Below are 23,114 nucleotides of genomic sequence, written 5' to 3' on the forward strand. Positions count from 1 at the left end.
TTCGAAGGATAAATCTCCAATTTTTATATTTCCATTTCGTACAATATTCTGGTCACGAGACATAATCATATACTTTGTCTTTTCGGGATTTACTTCCAAACTGATCACTTTATTTGCTTCAAGTAAAATTTCCGTGTTTTCCCTAATCGTTTATGTATTTTCTCCTAACATATTCAAGTCATCCGCATAGACAAGCAGCTGATGTAACCCGTTCAATTCCAAACCCTGTCTGTTATCCTGAACTTTCCTAATGGCATATTCTAAAGCGAAGTTAAAAAGTAAAGGTGATAGTGCATCTCCCTGCTTTAGCCCGCAGTGACTTGGAAAAGCATCAGATAGAAACTAACCTATACAGACTCTGCTGTATGTTTCACTGAGACACATTTTAATTAATCGAACTAGTTTCTTGGGAATACCAAATTCAATAAGAATATCATATAATACATCCCTCTTAACCGAGTCATATGCCAGGGTTTGTACAAGGGTAAGTTTTAGTTGCTGGGGCAAAAAGTTTCTCAAGCGACTCAAACAGTGAATGAAGGAACAGATTTTTTTTACCGTTTCTTTAACTTGAAAATTCCAACTTAGATTATTATCAAAAAAGAAGCCAAGATTTTTTACGACAGATGAATAAGGGATTAGCGTGTTGTCAAGGGTATATACAGTCACGAAACTTGAGTTGTTGGGGTTACTAGGAACAATAGACTGTGCAGGTACTATTTCACATTGTCTGTGATGTGGCAATAGTAGCGATCCTTGTGGTTAGCAACTATCTATGGATGGATATTCCCTACGTATCGAGCTTCGTGACTGTATAGGTACTAGACTGTGGTACTACCTCCCTGCTGCATCCTATATATATTGACCTAAAGATCATGTTACTGTAGGTATCGTGATTCACCATTTGGTGCCATCTATTGATTCAGTTGCACATCACTCATGTCCAACAGTCTGTTATGAAAGCCTCTCCATCCCCCTGGGACTTATGCAGCTCCCTCATCTGTGTGGAAATAAAAGCACTACATCTGCTGCACCTTCGATCAACCTGAAACTACTGAAAGGTGATAGACCATTCACAGACATGACAATAGTGACTATGTAGTAAAGTCTTATAATGGTTGTAAAAATCTCATTTGAGTGGAATTTTATACTTTGTATTCAGTATGTAAGTCTGACTGCGTACAGTCATGAGTAATGCAACGCAGAATATAATATGTGAAGTAATGGGAATCATTCATCTGATGATACTGCAATCATTATGCGTAATGTTCGAGATGATTCGTCACCTGTTAGTTTTTCCAATGAATACAAAGGCATTCATAATACAGTACATTCAAACATCTATGAATGCGAACCTTATTTATGAACCATCTCTAGAATATCAAAACAATTAATTTCCATGATTATTCCAAAAGTGTATTAGGCAATTAATGAAGTTTTAACTTTTTCTAATCATTATTATTTGTAATAATGTATGCATCTAATTCTCTTGACTTCGCAATAAAGTTGTGCTTTTCAATATTTTGAGTCTATGAATGTTACAGATGTCTATATGGTACATATCCATCTCTGTTTCCTGATGGCACAGAAGACCATGGTGCAAATTGATAGGGAGGATGCCAGGGATTGTCCCTTCTGGAGAATTTGGTGTCTGTTGCTGAAATGACAATAATTTATCCCTGCCAGGGACAGCATTTATCTCCTTTAGGTGCCTAATTTATAGTTCCTTAGACAATAAGATATATAAACAATTATTAGATGATTTATTGCAATGTTTTGAATTAAGATGTACATCTTCAGAACCTACTCGAATTTTTGTAAATAAGAACGGTCATATGTCATCGTCTAAGATTGATTATATAATTACTAACGCTTTTGATAGCTCTTGCACTACACAAGTTGTTCAACCTAATCTTGGTGACCATCTGGCTTTAATTTATAATATCAATCTAGCTAGTCAAATGATTCCTGTCGAATCGGAAGTGAAAAGTTTTAGGAAAATAACAAATGATGGTTTAACTGGTCTAAGGTCTACTGTTGACGCTTTAGATTTTGGTACGATGTATGAATTGAATATTAATGCAGACAACTTGTTTACTAAATTAATGAATATGATTACTGGTGCTATTGATATAAATTTACCTATATTGACTAAAACTAATACAAAAAACAAGTACCAAAAAGTATAACCATTGGATTACTCCTGAGGTTTTAAAATTGAATGATGAACTTAGGAATATATTTTTGTTAACAAAAAATTTCCATCAAGATTTTGATTTACGTCAATTATATAGAAACAAAAAGAAGGCTTACAAGAAATTAATCTTTAGTGAAAAAAGTAAATACTTTGATCAACTTATTTGTAATTCTTCTAACAAACCAAAACAAATGTGGAAACTGATAAATAGTGAATTAAACAGAAAGAAGCCTGTAGAATGTATTACTATTGTACATAATAATGAAAGGGTATCAAATAAAACTGATGTTGCCAATGCATTGGATTGTATTTTTCAACCAATGTGGAGGATGCTCTGAATGAATATTTTGGTCCAAGCAAATCTACGTTATGCACCAAATCTTTAGGAATTAATAATAGTTTTGTTTTCTATGATACTGATGCTAATGAGATTGTTAAAACAATTCAATCGTTAAAAAATACTAATAGCACTGGTATTGACGATAGTTCCTTGAAACTATTAAGAGTGATCAGTGACATTATTGCATCTCCTCTAGCCTTCGTATTTAACCATTGCATTAATAATGGAGTTTTTCCATCCTTATTAAAAACTGCTCTTGTTAAACCAATTCATAAGAAAGGTGATTCTACTGATGTAAGAAACTATAGACCTATATCATTGTTAAGCACAATTTTTAAAATATTTGAACGGTTAATATATAATAGAATGTTACAATTTTTATTAAAATTTAATTTAATTACTCCTGATCAACATGGTTTTCTCCCTGGTAAATCAACAGAAACTGCTCTTTACGAATTTAATAACTATATTTATGAAAACCTTGATGAAGGTAAACATGTAGCTAAGGCATTTGATAATTTGGATTTTAATTATATATGTATAAAATTAAAAGCCTTAGGTTTTAGAGGTACATTTTTAGCATTTTTAAAATCATACTTGTCAAATTGAAAAATATGTGTAAATATTAATGGTATTCTTTCTAATGAGTTTTATATAAATATGGGAGTCCCTCAGGATTCTGTACTTGGACCTCTTATATTTATACTTTACATAAATGATTTGACTAATTATATAAAGGAAGGTAAAGTTTTATTATACGCAGACGATATTTCTATTACTGTTTATTCGGAGTCTTGTAATGATTTGATAAGTAAATTTGACATAGCTATATCTCAGTTCAAAACGTGGTGTGATTATAACAAATTAATTGTTAATATTAATAAGACTGTATGTTTAAAATTTGTTAATAGACCTATGAATATAAATTTTCCATGTCAGTTGGGGGATATATCGACCCGAAGCCAACACAGTACTAAACTTCTTGGCATAATTATGGATAATCTATTGACTTGGAACGAGCATTCTTATTTTATTGCTAAAAACCTTGTTCTGCTAATTTTGCTATTTTGCAACTGAGAGCTATACTAAACACCAAAATATTGATTTCAATTTACTATTCACTTGCTTGACAAGCATACTGAAGTACGCGGTATTGGTCTTCTTTAGGTTTTATTATGATACTCTCTCTGATATCGAAGAACGAAGATGTTTCTTAACCCTGCGTAAGTGTGGCTCAAGACTGCAACATCTTTAGTGTGGCCGGTCTCTCAGACCATCCTACCAATATATTCATTCTTTTTAGTCTTATTTCATGTTATGTTTGAGATATCTTGGGTTCAAATTAAGGACAGATAGGTACCAGGTATTGGGTTCGAGCCTGTTATTGCAATACAAATTGTTTAATTCCGTGTCCCATACAATGTAACTGGAAATACTTATAAATTGTGAAGAGATGAGAGACTATTATTTTGAAGTTCATGGATTTTCATAATATATAGACGGGGATTCTATAGAATGTTTTGCCTGAGTCTGGCTTCAAACCTTGTCATTCCAATGAGAATTTTTTCCTAAATTCTAAATATGTGGTAACTAGATAAAAGAAAGATTTATGGGCCTTCTCCGTTGTGTGGATTCAGATTTCAATTAGTTACATTTTGGTAAAGGATCCTAGGTTCAAATCTGTCATTCCACTTAAGGATTTTAACTCAAGCCCCATTCTCCATATTTTGTAAGGGCAACGAAACTTGAAAAAGTATACCGTGTCCCTTTCAAACTTCCCGCATTTTAATTAATCACTGGAATCATGAAATGAGTCTGGTAATAAAAGAAAAAGAATCTCAAAGAATTATTACATTTGTTCCAAATTAATTCATCTGTCACATGTTCGGCAGCAACGGCATAAAACAAAATGGCGACTCTGCAGAAACGTGCACAAACTGTTTTCTGGTATGCAGAGACGAAATAAATAATTACCCGTGCAAAGAAATTACAGAAGAGAATATGGAGGAAATGCGCCTGATGGGAAAATCATTAAGGCATGGTGTGAGAAATTTCTGGTGACTGGAAGTGTGAACAAACAATCTGGAGGTTCTCGTCGACGTGTCTCAGAAGAGAAAATTGAAGAAATTAGAGCAGGATTTCAGAGAATTCTTCAAAAATCAATTCGCCATTCATTCCGACAGTTCAATGTGCCGAGATCAACTGTGCATCGAGTGCTTCATAAGCAACTTCGTTTGTACCCTACAAGAGGTAAATTATTCAACAATTAAAACCAGATGACAGGCCACGACGACAGACATTTGCTACTGAAATGCTGGATCGTATTGACAGTGACCTTCAATTTCTTGAAAACCTTTTGTTTTCAGACGAGGCAATGTTTCGTGCATCAAGATCTGTCAATAGGCACAATGTAAGAATCTGGGGTACACAAAATTCACACGTCTACCGTGAACATGTCTGGGATAGCCCAAAAGTAAAAGTTTAGTGCGGTCTGATGAAGGATAGGATTATCGATCCTTTTTTCTTCCACGAGGAGTCAATAACTTGCACAGTATAACAAAACATGTTGGAACACTTCTTGTACCACCAGGTAGCTGATCTGCAACCTCAAGTAATCTTTCAACAAGACGGAGCCTCCTCATATTGGAGCCTGGATGTTCGGAATTCCCTAACAGAAACCCTCCCAGATCACTGAATTGAACGAGGCGTACCAATTTGGTGGCCACCACGTTCGCCAGACATCACCCCACTGAATTTCTTTCTCTAGGGCTTTGTAAGAGACCAAATGTTTGCGACTCCACTACAAGATATACCAGTTTTACGGACCCGTATCTGTGACACAATATTGTAACAATATCAGTGGACTTGTTGAACAGAACGTGGAACGAAATCGAATACAGACTTGATGTTCATGCTACCAATAATGTACATGTAGGGGGTGTATTAGTGTGTGACAATGAAACTCCTTTGAGTTTCTCTTTCTTTTAATACCTGTCTCATTTCATAATTCCGCATATTTTTGTTAGCAATGATTAATTGAAATGTGGGACATTTGAAAGGGATGCTTTGTATTTTTTTCTACAATACAATATAATGTTCAGCGTCTAGCTCATGTTCACTTCCTGAATCATATTCTCTCGCCTCTGTGATATAGTCTTCCTCAGCGTCTGATTCGTTATTTGATACTTGTTCATGTTCGGAATGCGAATACTTTCTAGTAGCCTCTGAATTCGAATTTCTTGTTCATAATTCATTACATCTAGAACAACTTACATAGGGGAGAGTCGGTTAGTATCGGACATCGGGTAGTATCGGACAGTGCGTTTTTTTCATCTACCACCATATGGTAGTACCTGAATGACATGGTTACGTTTCTCTATGCGACATCACAGAAACGTAACCATGTCAATCAGGTACTATCATCGTGTGGTAGATGAAAGAAACTCACTGTCCGATATTACCCGATGTCCAATACTACTCGACTCTCCCCTATATAAAAAGCAATAATAATAATAATAATAATAATAATAATAATAATAATAATGATAACAATAATAATAATGATGAAGATAACAATAATGAATATAATAATGAAGATAATAATAACGATAATAATAATAATAATAATAATAATAATAATAATAATAATAATAATAATAATAATGTGATGAACGTTAGATTGGCCTATATCCTATTTTATTATATTTCATCAATATGCTAATTTTACACTTTACCTCCTTGTAATTATCGTTATTGTAATTAAATTAACAAAATATGAACATTATTATATAAAATTGTATTTTTTTATATATATATATATATATATATATATATATATATATATATATATATATATGGAAGTTATATATACCTGCTTGTCGATCTCCAAGTTACGACAACAGTGTGGTCGGTCTGTGACACCGAATCGCCTCGTCTTACTTGGAAAAGGGATCTTTGTTAACTGGCCTTGCTCTGGTATGTAAAGGGCAATAAAATAGAAAGCTATACAAAATAACAACCCCTGTCCTTGAGTGGATGGGGAAAGAACAGTAAATTTATTCTGAGGTCGGTCTCTGACACCGTGCCACACTAACGCAGGGTTAATGAAGATTCTCCACGAGCATCAGCTATTTTAAATCAATAATATAATTAAGCAATTACAATCGTCTTCTTTTCTTTTCTAGCAGTAATACCAATTGTATTCCACTATGGTTTAACTTGACCGAGACTCTGTAATACGGCACGTTGAGTTAAACTCACGGTTAGGTTTAACTTAGGTTTAACATAATCTTTATATTAACCATATTTACAAAACCGGGCCTTAAACAATCATCCCTATCAAAGGAGGTAAGCACAATAACACTCAGGCTGAGATGCAAGCCATCAGACACTCCTCTGTGACAAAAAAATACAATGAAAATGGCTGTATTACAGATTATTAAAATTTAATTATATGCGAATTTGGCCTTCACTCATTAAAAACATTTACCATTTACAGTATTTTCAGCATATTTATTACAGCCAATTTGATGGGACAAAAGCACAACGATGTTACAATGGCCTTCATGTTTCAAGCCATACTCTCCCATCAGATTTTCACTGTACTTGTTCCTCTAAGATATCCAGATACTCCAGCACCTCTCACTCAGACCTGTTCTTCGAGTCCTATTACTCAACACATCTGCCTCCAGCTGTACCTGAGAATAACTTGTTCCATCACTTTTCCATTTACCTCATGTTTGCTTATTTGTTCTTCAGATACTGTTACGAATTTTTTTTTCACCTAACCATATTTGTTAATTTGTTATGCACACAGTCACTGGTGTTTATGTCAGTGGCAACTATAATGACAGCAATAGTGCTGGTGGTAATGTGTACACACAAGCCTTCAAATCTATTGTGACGGCAGGCCGAACATTCTCGTCGTTCCTGGCCGCTTCGGAGGAACTTCGTGCACATCCGGCAGAAGGGAGGGGGCGTGAGGAGGCGGCGCGGCACGTGGCGAAGGGAGAGGGGGAGAAAACCGACTGCGACGGACGTAAAGGAAGTCTGGAGTCTGAGTGATGGGGAGACCGAGAATCGTCCAAAAACAGAAACTTCCAGGGTCGAAGGTTCGCGAAGTGTGGTTTAACTAATAAAAAGCGAGCAGCCTTCGAAGAGAGCCAGTTCAGTTTAGAACAGCGAGTCAGTCTTGTGAGGCAGCAGTGAACGTCAAGGAAGCCAGCCTCTAAGACCTGGGTTCGACTTGAGGAGGACTGCAACTGTGACAGTGACCAGGGAGTGCGGCACATCCGGAAGTCTTGAGTTCGAGTGCAGTGGACTGTCTCTGGAAGTCTTGGGTTCGATATACTGTGAACTTGAGTGAATGAGCTAGAAGAACTAGCTAAGGCAACGAACTGTGAACTGAGAACTGACAGTTTTGTGTTGTAAATAGTGCTTTGTGAACATTAGTTGAGATTAGCAGTACATTGTTGTTCTCAATAATCCAAGTGAATTGTCACTGTCGTCTGTGGAGTGCAATAACGAATACTGTGTTGCTGTGTGGAGTGAAATACCCATTGTTGACGGGAGTGTTTAAATTCAGTTATAGAAAGTCATTATTGTTGTGAATAAAAGTTACATTATTGTTTGAATTAAAAGTCACACTATTAATAAACCAAAGCTACAGTGTTTCAGAAATATCTCACTGAAACATACCTGTTTATTTTATTTGTGTAGTCATCAAGCAAATTCTTATATGAGCCATCAATAATTGCTCTTCCTATGGCTTTGTCCTGATACACTTCATCCATTTTCTGATTCATCTCTTCTCGTGATGTTCTTTCTGGAAGGTTAAGTGCAGTTTTCACAGCAGTGTCACCTATCTGAAAATTGTGAGACATAAGTTCATTAAATAAAAATTATTTATATATAAAAAGATTATACAATCTTTGAAAAAAATCTTTTATACTATAGCATCAAATGCAAGAGTGAAGGATTTTAACATTCATTTATGGAGACGACTATGTACAAATTCTAAAAATCCTAAAATATAAGAAAGATGAAACAAGAGGATGCAAGAAAACATCTTTAAAAAGCTATGTCAAATTTTATATTTACTATTTTAACTGTTATATTTGCAAAACTTTTCATATTTACATTATATAAAAAAAAGTTAATTTATAGCTCTACTGATGAAATCTGATCCTTGTTTCTGCATCATTTTCCACTTTTAGTTGAAAGGAATACTGTCACAAAGTAAAGTAAAACTTACATTTCTAGCATCTCTAATGATATTGGACCTCCACTTTTCTGCAGCATCCACAACAAGAATGTCTTCAACACCAAGTGAGAAACCTTCAATTTTTAGAAAAGCATTGAAAAGCTTTGCAAACGAATTCAACAATGCACCAGAATATGTTCCACCATACAGCTGGAAAACACAAAGAAATATAAACAAGTTTCTATTAACAAAAATGATCAGTCAAATATAAAGCAAGAACAGTCATTTTTCACCATTCAAAAAGTTGTAAAGTAGCATTATACACCTAAGCTTGCTGTGTATCTTCAAATCTCCTCACAGCACAGTTTTTATTAGCATGGCACCATTAACTTACTTGCATGTATTCAATACAATTACTAGGTAATTAACTGATAGTTTTCGCCCTTCCTTCTGATTTGTAAAACGAATTCAGTCAACTATTTTCATATTATTATTGCACAATTTGAAAATTAATTATATGATACAACAATTTGAATTGCATGCTTTTGTTGTAATTATACGAGGGTGGTTCGATATGTAGTAGTAGTAGTAGTAGTAGTAGTAGTAGTAGTAGTATTAGTAGTATTTATTTATTTAACCTGGTAGAGATAAGGCTGTCAGGCCTTCTCTGCCCCTCTACCAGGGGATTACAACTATAACATGAACAATAAGATTACAATTAATATTAAATTTACAATTACAATAAAAATTAAAGTACGACAAGAATACCTGATTAATGAAAGCTAGACATTTTATCATAGAAGTTAAGAACAAAGAATATTTTTGTATTTACTAAATTACAAATTAAACCTACAATAACAAAATTCTATAGTGATGAAATTACCGGATATTGAAATATTTTGTGATAGATTAAGAGAACTATTTACAAGAAACCATGTCTGAACGAGTCTCAATTACTGATCAAGTGCCTAGTAAGTTTGCGTTTGAATTCAATTTTATTTCGACAGTCCCTGATGCTAGCAGGTAACGAATTCCAGAGTCTTGGCAGGGCTATTGTGAAAGAGGATGAGTATGAGGAGGTTCGATGGGATGGTATTGTTAGTATTGTTTCATGGCGAGAGCGTGTGTTCAGATTGTGGTGGGAAGAAAGGTAAGTGAAGCGAGACGACAGGTACGAAGGAATAGAAGAGTTCAAGGCACAGATCCGACTTATATCAACATATTTCACAAAATCTGGGTTGGGGAGAGGGGAAATAAAACAAACATTCCACACAGTCACCATTAACATTGAAACAAGTTTAAACATTCCTTCACAGGGTTTTCCTGTCCAAGGAAAATTAAATAATGCAAAAGTCCAGTTTTCAATGTGTTTTAACCCTTAAATAATTTTCTGGATAAGAAGTTCTTGAATGGACCAAAGAGGTGAAAATCCGATGGTGCCAGATCAGGACTACGAGGTGGATGCTTTTGCCTGGTTTGATGTGAGGTAATGCACCACCATGCAGAAATCTCTCACGAGCATGTAACCCTGGCTTATTCAATCAATATGTTGAGAGTGTCACAGTGTGTCACCACTGAAGGCCTTGAAAATCCTAGAGTAATCACAGTTATTACTTTTTTTCAGATGACTGAACTTCAAATTTCTTACATCACTGAAGCGAACTCTAAACCCATGTTTCATCTCCCATAACGCTCCTTTCCAAAAAAGGATTCTCTTCCTCTCAGTAGAAATGGTAGAGATTTTGCAGTGATGCAACCTTTCTTTTGCTTTTTGTTCCTCAGTCAGCAATTTCAGAACCCAGCACGCAGATACTTTACATAAATTTAAGCCTGGGATTATTTCATGAAGACTGCTCTTCGGAATGTTCATCGTCGCTTCAATTTCACGGACTTCAATTCTTCAAACGTCCCTTATCAAACCTTCGACAATAGCACACTTGTCCTGGCCTGCCCCTCTGTTGCTCTGGACCATCATTCAGTTTCATTTGATCATCTTGAAATTTGTTGCAAACACACACGTACTTACTTCTTTTCAACATAAAATGTCTTGCCCATAAAAGTCACTAACCTGCGATGATATTATAAATTTGTGTATAGATAGAGAGCAGCTGCTATGGTGAAAAATTTTCAGGGGCAGCAAATTTTTAAATAACAAAACTACGTCTTAAGTTGGAAGGCCACTATTATTCGTTTCTTAATATATGTTGAATTAACGTGATATCTAGACTATAAGAAGAGTTTCTAATAGTCGACTATGGAAACTTGTGTTTTTCGACAATTTTCAGTGCAAATAACACCTATTATTCATTTGTAGCACTACATGAACAGCGTGTAGTTATTCAATTATCTACAAAAATAAAATGTAGATGTGGGAATTTTCAGATAATTTTAAGATAACTGTAATTTGCAGATAACTGTGTTTATAAATGATAGTGGCAGCTGTTCTTTTGTACACTTGGGACAGTGGATAGTTGAACACTCACACTAGGTCACATGTGGGAGAGATCAGACTGCGGCATGTTTACATCTTTCAGCTCTCCACTGCACCAAGTGCTCAGCAGAGCACACCTTCTCATGGCTGAGAAGATAAAAAAATTATTTGCGCACAAACATAACTCAGAACTACCTCAACTCACTAGCTATCATCTCCATAGAGGACAACATTTTGGAGAAAATGAGCTTGTCCAAATTCATTGATCAGTTTGCTCAGCAGAAGGCAAGGCAAAAGAATTCACAGGGTTTGACACAGAATATGTCTTTCCCCGCAATGGGTATGGGAACCTGTTCCAGTATCCATGGCGAAACAAAAACTGACAGAATTTAAAATGCTTCCTCTAACAAGACTATCTGCCACAGCCAAATGCTAATGTTATTAGTAGTTAGGCCACGCAGCAATGTAACTTGTGTGATCACAACCAATGTTGCCATCTTCCCTTGTTACGAGCATGAGAGCACAAAAGTTGTGTGTAAAATTAACAGTGCCACACAGTCTATCTCAACACTGAGGGCAGCTACAGATGTGTGCAACCACTGGTTTGATTTGTAATTGCGAGTTCTGCAATATTAAAGTGATAATAGACATGTGCGATACACTTTGAGGGAACTACAGTGAAAAATTTGTTGTGAACTGGGACTACTTTCAGAATGTTTCCTTATATGAAGTGAAAATATATTGTTGTTCAAATGCCTAGATGTTTGGCAATGAAGCCATTAGTCCTTTTGCACTCCAATATTTTTGAGGTACAGAATCTTCTTGTATTGCACAACATACAAAAGGGAGAGTGAAGCGAAAATACGTTGCTGCTTTACATTCATTACTTCTGTTATTGTATCTTCCATTAAAAAACCGACACGAAAATAAAACATTCAAACCAACACAACTGAGGTGGATAGAAGCAAAGTGACATTTAAAAAAAAATGATTTACGTGCCTCCAGGGTAAACTAAAGCATTTAAAATTTCAGTGGTAAAGGGATGTCTTTTATCCACATTGCACATTAACATTTAAAATTAAAACTTCACAGAATTTACTAAAGCTTAGTAACTTTTAATCACATTTCTAGAAAATAACGTAAGTGCACTTATACACCTTTGCTTCTGATGCCTCAATTGTAATTTCTTTCCAGATAATGGGCGACATATTCTGTGTGCTGGCACAACCCTGCCAACACAGTGGAGAAATTTTTTATTTCAACTTTTATCGAGGATGAAAGTGGAGGGGCAAATGTTAAGGAAAAAGGGGCAGGATATTTTTGGGTTCCTACAGGTAACAGAATTGTAAATTCGCCACTAATTGTCACTCTGATTTTATCATTCTGCTTGCTAAATCTGGTAACTATGTGCACTTCAAACTTGAAACACTTTTCAGCCATATTTACATGTAAAATTCAGACTAGTGGCTGGAAGACAACATTCGCATGGTTATTACCCCACTTGCTGGTAAATGCACAGGTAATTTATACCTTTCATATTGAATCAACTTTACAGACTCTTTTCTATGCATGAACAGTGGAGGCCAATGCCAAAAACAATTTTCTCTGCTGTACAAATACTGTGTTGTAGACTGGGTACTGCACTTACTCAGACAAGAAAAAAATACATAAATAATATTCCTGTGGAGTAACGGTTAGCCTTCTTGGCCATGAAACGAGCGGGCCTGGGTTCAAATTCTGGTTGGGACAAGTTACCTGGTTGGGATTTTTTCCTGAGGTTTTTCCTCAACCACTCGAAGCCGAACTGCTGGGTAACTTTCGACGTTGAACCTCGGACTCATTTTGCCTTCATTAGTATCATTTCACTAATCATCTTAACAGTTTACAGGTCGACAAGGAGGACATGGCGGATGTGGTCCAGGATCTGCCTATAGGAGGCATCTGTCTGTGGGAGCTGCACATATCCAGTGAAGCTACAGGGACTTATAAGTGGACTGTGGGCAACCGGGGTAGTGTAGCACCCCTGGATAGATGGCACCTTGGTAAGTCGTGGAATCGACTGCTACATGTTCCTCTGGTTAAGGATGTAACACATTCAAGCACATGAATTGCGAACAGATGCCATCAATCTGAGGAGACCGCAGGATAACATCACAGGAAGGCGGAGGATCAGTCTCCAGTCAGGACTGGATGCTGTGGATGAATCGATATGATGAACCATGCAGTGAATCACACGTTTGAAAAGCGATCCTTAATGGATTCAACAATCATTCCAACATAAGGAGGCTGCTCAGTAAGCCCAAGGCTGTGGTGCTTGCCCGCGGGCCCTCTTTCGAGGAAAAAAGAAAGTAATATTCCTAGCATATAAAAACATCATTCTGCCAATGATATGAAAAATCGGAGCAAGGTTCATAATTCAAAATAACACAGCACAATTCTATCTACACTGACTGGCCAAAAAAGTGGATCACTTAATTTTTTTTTAAGAACTACAATTTTATAGCTTATGCTTTATTTTTACTGCATCCTGAAAAAGGCATATTGTAAATTGAAGTAAATATGTATCCTGTGCACTTCAATTCCATCATCAAAATGTTTTTGTTATTTATTTTTAAGTTCGAAAGTGTTGTAATTTATGCAAAATTTCAAATAATGCATTTCATTAAGTTAGAGGCAATGGCTCACATTATAACATATGGTTATGCCACTGTGCGCGCACCTTGTGTGTTGCAAGCTCTAGTGGTGATGACGTTCTCCATTCATAATGCGATGCTGACCACATTTCCTCATGGTTGAAAGCCCACTTCTCCAACAATGCTGCCTACGTTTCGTTCAGGGTGTGGAAGCTGCAATGTCGGACAGTTTGGTCGAGCTTATCCCACAAGTGTTCAATAGGATCTAAGTCTTGATTGCGTGCTGACCAGTCCAGAGTTAGTATCCTGATGTCACGTAGTGAGGAGCATGGGAGTGGACACTGTCATGCATAAGAATGAAATTTTCGCCAGCGAAGAGAACAAAGGGGATTACATGGTCTATTAACACATCCATGAGCATTCAGAGTGCCTCCAACGATGAAAACAAGCTCTATTTGGGCCTCAAACTGATATTGCGCCATACCATGATTGAGCCGCATACAAGAGTCGTTGTTTCGGGGAAGTTGCAAGGCGAATATCACTTCCCACACTTCCTCCATATTCTCTCTTTATCATCAGCTCATCAGAAGCAAAATCGCGATTCATTCATGAACAGAATCATTGACCACTGGTTCATAGTCTAGTTCCAGTAAACAGTAATCATGCTGCCTGGTGTTGGAGGCGGGCTGTGGAGAAATTGCTGCTCTTCTTGAGCAGCATAGTAAAGCATTGAATAGAGTTAGCTCATTTTTATATTTTAATCTCACTTTTAGTCTCATATCATTACATCGTTCATAATATTGTTCACATGTGATGACTTGCAAAAAAAAAAATATATATATATATATCCATGATAGTATAAGTATATTTTGAATGTTGACATTTGGGGTATTCACAACTGAACATTATAAAACTAATTCATATAATTTTTAATAGGTTTTATCCCCATATGATAGTAAACATGTATTGTATGTGCAGATTGTGTAGATAACACTGAGAGTATTGATATTGTAAAATGACAGATTGTATCTGATGATGACATGCTCAACGAAAACGTTCATACATCACACAACTTATTATGTAAAGGTTAACACCTAACAAAATATATAAAGTAGTAAAGTCAACGACTGAAAAAATAAATTTCTGACATAGCTCTTCTTGAGGTCAAATTGGCTTCCCGGAGTCTTTGTCTAACATTATTCTCAATCACAATGACGATGATTTCTGGCCTAGATCACAGTCGTGCGGAGTTGTGCAAGACCCAGAGAATCAGTAACTGTTATCCCTGGTGGACGTAAACCTACTACAGCCTGATTCCAGTCGTCTATGGTAAGTACCCAGTTCACAGAATCGCCACAGGGCACATTGAAAGACACACCGATGGCATTAGCTTCAAAACGAATGATTCATCTACCCAAACCAAAGCAACATATCCAGCAAAGTCTTTTCGAATAAGAGGCATCCTAACTTATCAAATTCGAAACAGTAACTAAAGAAAAATATTGACTTATGACAGAAAATGTGCCTGACACACAATGATAATTCATCAATAGGGGTTACTGCACCAATGTTTTATTGCTGGTCTGTGTTGTAAAACCATGAAGCACCAGTCTGGTAGAAAGTAGCTCATACCGAGACATCTTATCATCACATTCATTTCCAAAAATGGTGAATGCATCTTTTCTTACTCATAAAACATATTCAATTTAATAATGCTCTCTCTAAATTGGTGGTTTATTAACGATGAATCGGTTTTTACAAAGTGATCCACTTTTTTTGCCGGTCAGTGTATAAAACAGTGGACACTCAATCTGTAATACAACAGACTTCAAATAATGTTGTATCCAGTTCCTGAAATCGAAATGAGAAACAACATTCAGCCCTATTAATAAAATACCAGACAAGTGTTCAGTCCTTCAATTGAATGCCTGTCCACAGCAATAAGTTAGTAGCTCGGGTTCGTTACAAGTTTACTCATTTTAGCCTCAGATTGGAGTTGGAGAAATGTTGTAAGACTTACACATTCTGATAATTTGGCTTACCTCGAAGATGCAGTGAATCAAACTGTACGGAGTGGCACCATAATGAGCTTTGTCCAGAACCCCACATAAAAGCTCACCATCTCGAATTGTGACCTCTGCTTCTGACATTGTTTTCGGATCAGTAAACGGGGTTCCTCCAGCTCTCCATGATCGAGGTCTCTTAACTGCCCATGCCTATCGTGAAATGAAAGTACAAAGATAATCTTTAATGGGGGAAAACTCATTATTCATATATTAAGCAATTTGTTTCTAATATCTTAAAAAACACCCTCTGATTTAGGTCCTAGCTGATATGTACTTCTATTATCAGGCAGTACATCTCACGTGACGATATGTGTCAGAGAAAGAACAATTTGTTTATATGAATCTGAAGTCTGATTAGTGTAATATGTATCTAGTCAGCGATGTATGCAATGGAAGGGAAAAGGAACTGACCCCATTATCTCCTGGCTTAGTTACCTCATGAGTGATGCTTTATTGGTGTCACTTGTGAGGTTCAAACCTGTCTTTGGGCAGCTGACTAAACAATAACATCTTAAAAACTCGTATACAAACTATTTATTTTTTTACTTCTGTATTTTATTACTTAAAATTACTGTTCGTACAATATTAACATTTAAATAATTTTTAAACATGGTTTACGTTTCAAAATTACATCAGCAGGAAGTTATATCTGCTCGCATAATTTGGGTCCCTGCATACTTTGCACACCTTAATTTTTTACAGATTATTTTGTTTCTGCTGTGCACTGATATTAAGTACGGTATGAGTTTTACTTTGTGTAAACATCGATTTTACTGTTTTTAATAGGTAGTTTGCCAGTTGCATCAAGTGTGCATCAATCAATTATCAATTGATTACCTACAGTGATCTAATTAATTATAGACTATTGAATTGATCATAGTTTATACATTACATTCACTATAATTACAATTAATTTCATTATTGCTAGACCAAGATTATGAAAACTTCTTATTGTTACAAAATTGAAATGACAGAACTTACCATATTCTCATACACTAGAATAAAAAAATTGAGATCAAGGCCTCCGAAAAAAAAAAACGCGGATTTCAAAACATAATCAAGAGAATATGAAATTCATATAAGAGAAATATGTAATCAGTGGTTTACTATTGTACGAAATGGAAATATAAAAATTGGACATTTATCCTTCGAAGAGGTGGAAAAATTCAAATATCTTGGAGCAACAGTAACAAATATAAATGACACTCGGGAGGAAATTAAACGCAGAATAAATATGGGAAATGCGTGTTATTATTCCGTTGAGAAGCTTTTATCATCCAGTCTGCTGTCAAAAATCTGAAAGTTAGAATTTATAAAACAGTTATATTACCGGTTGTTCTGTATGGTTGTGAAACTTGGACTCTCACTCTGAGAGAGGAACATAGGTTAAGGGTGTTTGAGAATAAGGTGCTTAGGAAAATATTTGGGGCTAAGCGGGATGAAGTTACAGGAGAATGGAGAAAGTTACACAACACAGAACTGCACGCATTGTATTCTTCACCTGACATAATTAGGAACTTAAAATCCAGACGTTTGAGATGGGCAGGACATGTAGCACGTATGGGCGAATCCAGAAATGCATATAGAGTGTTAGTTGGGAGACCGGAGGGAAAAAGACCTTTAGGGAGGCCGAGACGTAGATGGGAGGATAATATTAAAATGGATTTGAGGGAGGTGGGGTATGATGATAGAGACTGGATTAATCTTGCACAGGATAGGGACCGATGGCGGGCTTATGTGAGGGCGGCAATGAACCTTTGGGTTCCTTAAAAGTCATTTGTAAGTAAGTAAGTGGTTTACTAGTTACCGTACCATTGGCTCCAAACTATATGGATTTGATTACGACTGAGTTTAGTGGATTTATAGGCAAGATGGAGAGTATAATTATAGCGCATGAATAAAGGCGAATTTCTTTGCCCAGGCTCACTGGTAATACATTTAAACTCTTGGTTGGTGACAGATAACATGTCGCATTGGAGAGCACTCTACTAGAAAATGAGAACATATGAATTCATAATCTTGCTGTGTAACGATTCTCTCGAACATACTACTTCGAGATCCTCAATTGAAAAAAAGTCAATCATATATAAACCAATCAACCATGAGAGAAGTATTGCCTATCAAAATCGTTTTCATAACAAAGACTCTATGAAGGAAAACGTAAGTATACAGACTTCACAGACTTACAGGAGACCTCAGTATGCGGAATTGGTAAGGTAATTTGACATACAAAACAAGCCAGGGGATTCGAAAAGTAATGGCAACACTACATTTATTTAGGTTTTTTTGACATTACACACTTCAAATACAGTCCCCTGCAGGGGCGAATGCTAGTCACGAAAGTTAGGCTTGCTCTTTTATTCATAGAGGAAGATCGGAGGATATAATAATTCATACTTACTTACAAATGGCTTTTAAGGAACCCGAAGGTTCATTGCCGCCCTCACATAAGCCCGCCATCGGTCCCTATCCTGTGCAAGATTAAGCCAGTCTCTATCATCATACCCCACCTCCCTCAAATCCATTTTAATATTATCCTCCCATCTACGTCTCGGCCTCCCTAAAGGTCTTTTTCCCTCCGGTCTCCCAACTAACACTCTATATGCATTTCTGGATTCGCCCATACGTGCTACATGCCCTGCCCATCTCAAACGTCTGGATTTCAAGTTCCTAATTATGTCAGGTGAAGAATACAATGCGTGCAGTTCTGTGTTGTGTAACTTTCTCCATTCTCCTGTAACTTCATCCCGCTTAGCCCCAAATATTTTCCTAAGCACCTTATTCTCAAACACCCTTAACCTATGTTCCTCTCTCAGAGTGAGAGTCCAAGTTTCACAACCATACAGAACAACCGGTAATATAACTGTTTTATAAATTCTAACTTTCAGATTTTTGGACAGCAGACTGGATGATAAGAGCTTCTCAACCGAATAATAACACGCATTTCCCATATTTATTCTGCGTTTAATTTCCTCCCGAGTGTCATTTATATTTGTTACTGTTGCTCCAAGATATTTGAATTTTTCCACCTTTTCGAAGGATAAATCTCCAATATTTATATTTCCATTTCGTACAATATTCCCGTCACGAGACATAATCATATACTTTGCCTTTTCGGGATTTACTTCCAAACCGATCGCTTTACTTGCTTCAAGTAAAATTTCCGTGTTTTCCCTAACCGTTTGTGTATTTTCTCCTAACATATTCACGTCATCTGCATAGACAAGAAGCTGATGTAACGCGTTCAATTCCAAACCCTGCCTGTTATCTTGAACTTTCCTAATGGCATATTCTAAAGTGAAGTTAAAAAGTAAAGGTGATAGTGCATCTCCCTGCTTTAGCCCGCAGTGAATTGGAAAAGGATCAGATAGAAACTGACCTATACGGACTCTGCTGTATGTTTCACTGAGACACATTTTAATTAATCGAACTAGTTTCTTGGGAATACCAAATTCAATAAGAATATCATATAATACTTCCCTCTTAACCGAGTCATATGCCTTTTTGAAATCTATGAATAACTGATGTACTGTACCCTTATACTCCCATTTTTTCTCCATTATCTGCCGAATACAAAAAATCTGATCAATAGTCGATCTATTACGCCGAAAACCGCACTGATGATCCCCAATAATTTCATCTACGTACGGAGTTAATCTCCTCAAAAGAATATTGGACAAAATTTTGTACGACGTCAACAAAAGTGATATTCCTCGAAAGTTACCACAGTTGGTTTTGTCCCCCTTTTTAAAAATAGGTACAATTATGGACTCCTTCCATTGTTCTGGTACAATTTCCTTTTCCCAAATAGCAAGTACAAGTTTATAAATTTCGCTATATAATGCACTTCCACCCTCTTGTATTAATTCTGCTGGAATTTGATCGATACCTGGAGACTTGTACTTTTTCAGATTTTCTATCGCAATTTCGACTTCTGAAAGTGTGGGTTCGGGTATAAATGGCTCAGCAGTTTGTATTTCAATATCGTCCCGATCATTTCTATTTGGCCTATGTACATTTAGTAGTTGCGTAAAATAGTTTTTCCATCTGTTTAGGATTGATGGAGAGTCTGCAAGCAAGTCACCATTCTCATCCTTGATCACGTTTACCCTTGCCTGATATCCGTTCTTAAATTCCTTTATACCCTTATATAAATCTCGAATGTTTTTATTCTTACTATTTGTTTCTACCTCATTCAGTTTTTCCTTCAAGTAACCTCTCTTTTTATTCCTAAGTGTACGACTTGCTTCCCGTCTTTCATTGAAATAATTATCTCTCTTCTCCTCAACTGGATCCTGTAAGAATTTCAGTTTTGCCTGTTTCCTTCTTTCTACTACCATGCAACAATCTTCATCAAACCACGGTTTCTTTTTCTTAGTTTCATAATAACCTATGCTCTGCTCAGCTGCAATTTTGATACTATCTCTGATATTTTCCCACAGGCTATTAACATCTAATTCTTTCTCAACTTCGTCGGAACTTTCTAAAGTTGCAAACCTATTCGAAATTTCGACCTGATAATTTTGCTTAGCTTCCTCGTCCTTTAATTTCAAAATATTGAATTTAGTAATATTAACTTGTTGCTCTACTCGCTTGACTACTGATAATCTTTCTCTTAATTCTCCAATCACCAAATAATGGTCAGAATTACAGTCTGCACCCCTGAAAGTTGGAATATCTACTATACTAGTATGTCTCCGTTTATCTATCACGATGTGATCTATTTGGTTGTGTGCCAATCCATCTGGAGAAGTCCAAGTATATTTATGTATATCCTTATGGGGGAATGTTGTACTTTTGACAATTAAATTTTTCGATGTGGCAAAGTTGACTAATCTAACTCTATTGTCACTACTAATTGCGTGTAGGCTCTCTTTTCCAATAGTTGGTCTAAAAATATCCTCCCGTCCTACTTTAGCATTGAAATCCCCCAATAAAATTTTCATATAATATCTAGGGAACTGATCAAAAGTATGTTCCAATTCCTCATAGAAGCTATCCTTTATATAGTCGTCTTTCTCTTCTGTAGGGGCGTGAGCATTTATAACTATGATGTCGCACCATCTACCCTTAAGTACTAAATATGATAACCTGTCACTGATAAATTCGACCTTTTTTACTGCTGATTTTATTCTTTTATGTACAAAGAATCCTGTTCCTAATTGGTGATTATTGTTTCCTTCCCCATAATACAACAAGTAATCTCCTATTTGTGATATGCCATTCCCATCTAACCTAACCTCTTGTACTCCCACAAAGTCTATTCTATATCTAGCTAGTTCTTTTGCTACTAATGTTACCCCTCCTGTTCTATAAAGACTAGTTACGTTCCAAGTGCCAAATCTCAAAACCTTATTCCTTTGCTGTGGTCGTGCCAGAGAATCAGTCCTATTCCGAGGCTTACTGTAGGAATTTGTAACAAGCTGTTTTTTACGGTGATGGGTTGTTAGCCCTTCGCCCAACCCCCAAGCTGGAGGACCACCCCTTATCGGCTGTCCACGACTGCTTATTCAATATATTCGCAGCTACCCTCCATATCTGGAGGCCGTCTCCTCTATCCGCAACCTGAGGACGCGCCATGCCGTGGTGATAGGGACCCACCATACATGGGGATATAATAATTATTTATGTCGGTCTGATTATTTTTATTAATTATGGATATAATAATTCATAATTAATAAAAATAATCAGACCGACATAAATAATTTATTTTATAATTATGAAATCATTATGAGTCATGGATCATATTCGCTTATGAGATGTAGAAGTTCAATATGATATAACAAACATGGCCAACAAAACAGTTTATTTAGTTTTTTCGACCCTGCCAACCAATGCACATTGTTGTATTGAGCTGCACTGAACGAGCACACATATTCTCTATAATGTCTGTCTTCTCTTGAACAGTCCTTCGGGAAAATGGATTTAATAATAAGGTTTCAATAACACACAATTCCGAACTCATTGCAATACTTCAAATTAATGTTTAAGAATTAATAATACATGCAGCAGCTAACACATGCACTCCGCTCATACAATTACATTGCAATTGCAAATCACAGCACAAACCGCTGTCAATACTGCTCTGTGTAACGTTAAAAGTCGTTGGTGTAGCTCTCGGATCAGAGCTTCAAACAACACATAACAGGAGCATGTGAGCCTAGGACGGACCAAGGAGGAAGGCACTTGCGCACGCATCATATTCTCGCTATTTCTACGTCTTTCCTGTAGCTCCGAGAAACGAGCAAGCGTTGCGATACTTGCGGTGTGCAACCTGCGGATGGTATTACGCCTATACAGTATTCCAAAAATCAAAATAAATTTTAATGTAAGTAATCCCATTTTGAGAAATACACATTCTACGAAAATATTGGGCTTGCGCAGCAAGCATAGCATGCCTGAGAAATCGCCCCTGGTCCCCTGCCATGTTGCCAAATCTTTGAAAGACTATGGATTTCATCTGCAGCATCATTTTGTGGAGCTTCTCTCTCACTGATCGATCTAAAGCTCTTCGGATGTCAACTCTTGATTGAAAGCGAATGCCTCGCTTCCACCCAACTTGCAATAGTTCAGTGTGGTTGGACTTCTCTCCCACAAACTTCTTGTAATGCCATAAAGCACTGAGTTGCATTTTTCCCTCTTGCAACTTATATTTTTATGATACATCTTTGTTCATACCCACTGAACATTTTAGGGCGGTATTACTTAATACAAATCAGAAACAGTCCCTGTATTCACAAAATATGGTTACTTATAGACTTTTAATATTTCACATTTATGCAACAATCACTCCTCTATAATGCACTAAAAATTTCGATGCTCACTGCTAGGAGTGCTGATTTACAGTATTGTTGTCATTACTTATTGAATGCCCTAGTATGTTTCTTTCATGTATATCTATAATATAAAACTACTTCAATTATTTTACACTTTAGATTTAAATATTATACATATATTGGTGGCATGGTGTGAATATTATTACATGGTATTACTGGTGGACATTAACCAATACAATTTAACCCCTAAGTACGATATTACTATAATTTTATTTAGTTACTGTGACATTACAGACTACTTGTATTGAAGTTCGATTCGACGATTTTTCTGTAAGAAGAGATCTATGATAGGATCATTCAACATTGGCCCTTTCTTCGTGTTCAAGAAAAGAGATATTTCTACTGACATCAAGTATAGCCCATAGTCTATTCTTCCCTTAGGTATTTCATTGGTAAGTATCTATGTACA

At 36.3% G+C, this 23,114-nt stretch overlaps 1 protein-coding gene across 12 annotated transcripts in view; it reads right to left on the reverse strand.

Annotated features, from left to right (window-relative positions):
• Positions 1-23,114, reverse strand: part of LOC138693963 (DNA-directed RNA polymerase I subunit RPA1-like) — a 158,228-nt gene that overhangs the window by 91,667 nt on the left and 43,447 nt on the right. For 11 of the 12 annotated variants that reach the window (XM_069817700.1, XM_069817696.1, XM_069817698.1 and 8 more), the window contains exons 9-11: positions 15,846-16,019; positions 8,791-8,949; positions 8,235-8,401 (exon numbers count right to left, since the gene is read on the reverse strand). In XM_069817700.1, coding sequence (XP_069673801.1) covers positions 8,235-8,401; positions 8,791-8,949; positions 15,846-16,019 — 500 coding nt within the window. The remainder of the gene's footprint in view (positions 1-8,234; positions 8,402-8,790; positions 8,950-15,845; positions 16,020-23,114) is intronic. The other variant, XM_069817702.1, reaches the window with a different exon arrangement.

This window comes from Periplaneta americana, unplaced genomic scaffold (genome assembly GCF_040183065.1).
Source record: "Periplaneta americana isolate PAMFEO1 unplaced genomic scaffold, P.americana_PAMFEO1_priV1 scaffold_28, whole genome shotgun sequence".
Taxonomy (NCBI): domain Eukaryota; kingdom Metazoa; phylum Arthropoda; class Insecta; order Blattodea; family Blattidae; genus Periplaneta; species Periplaneta americana.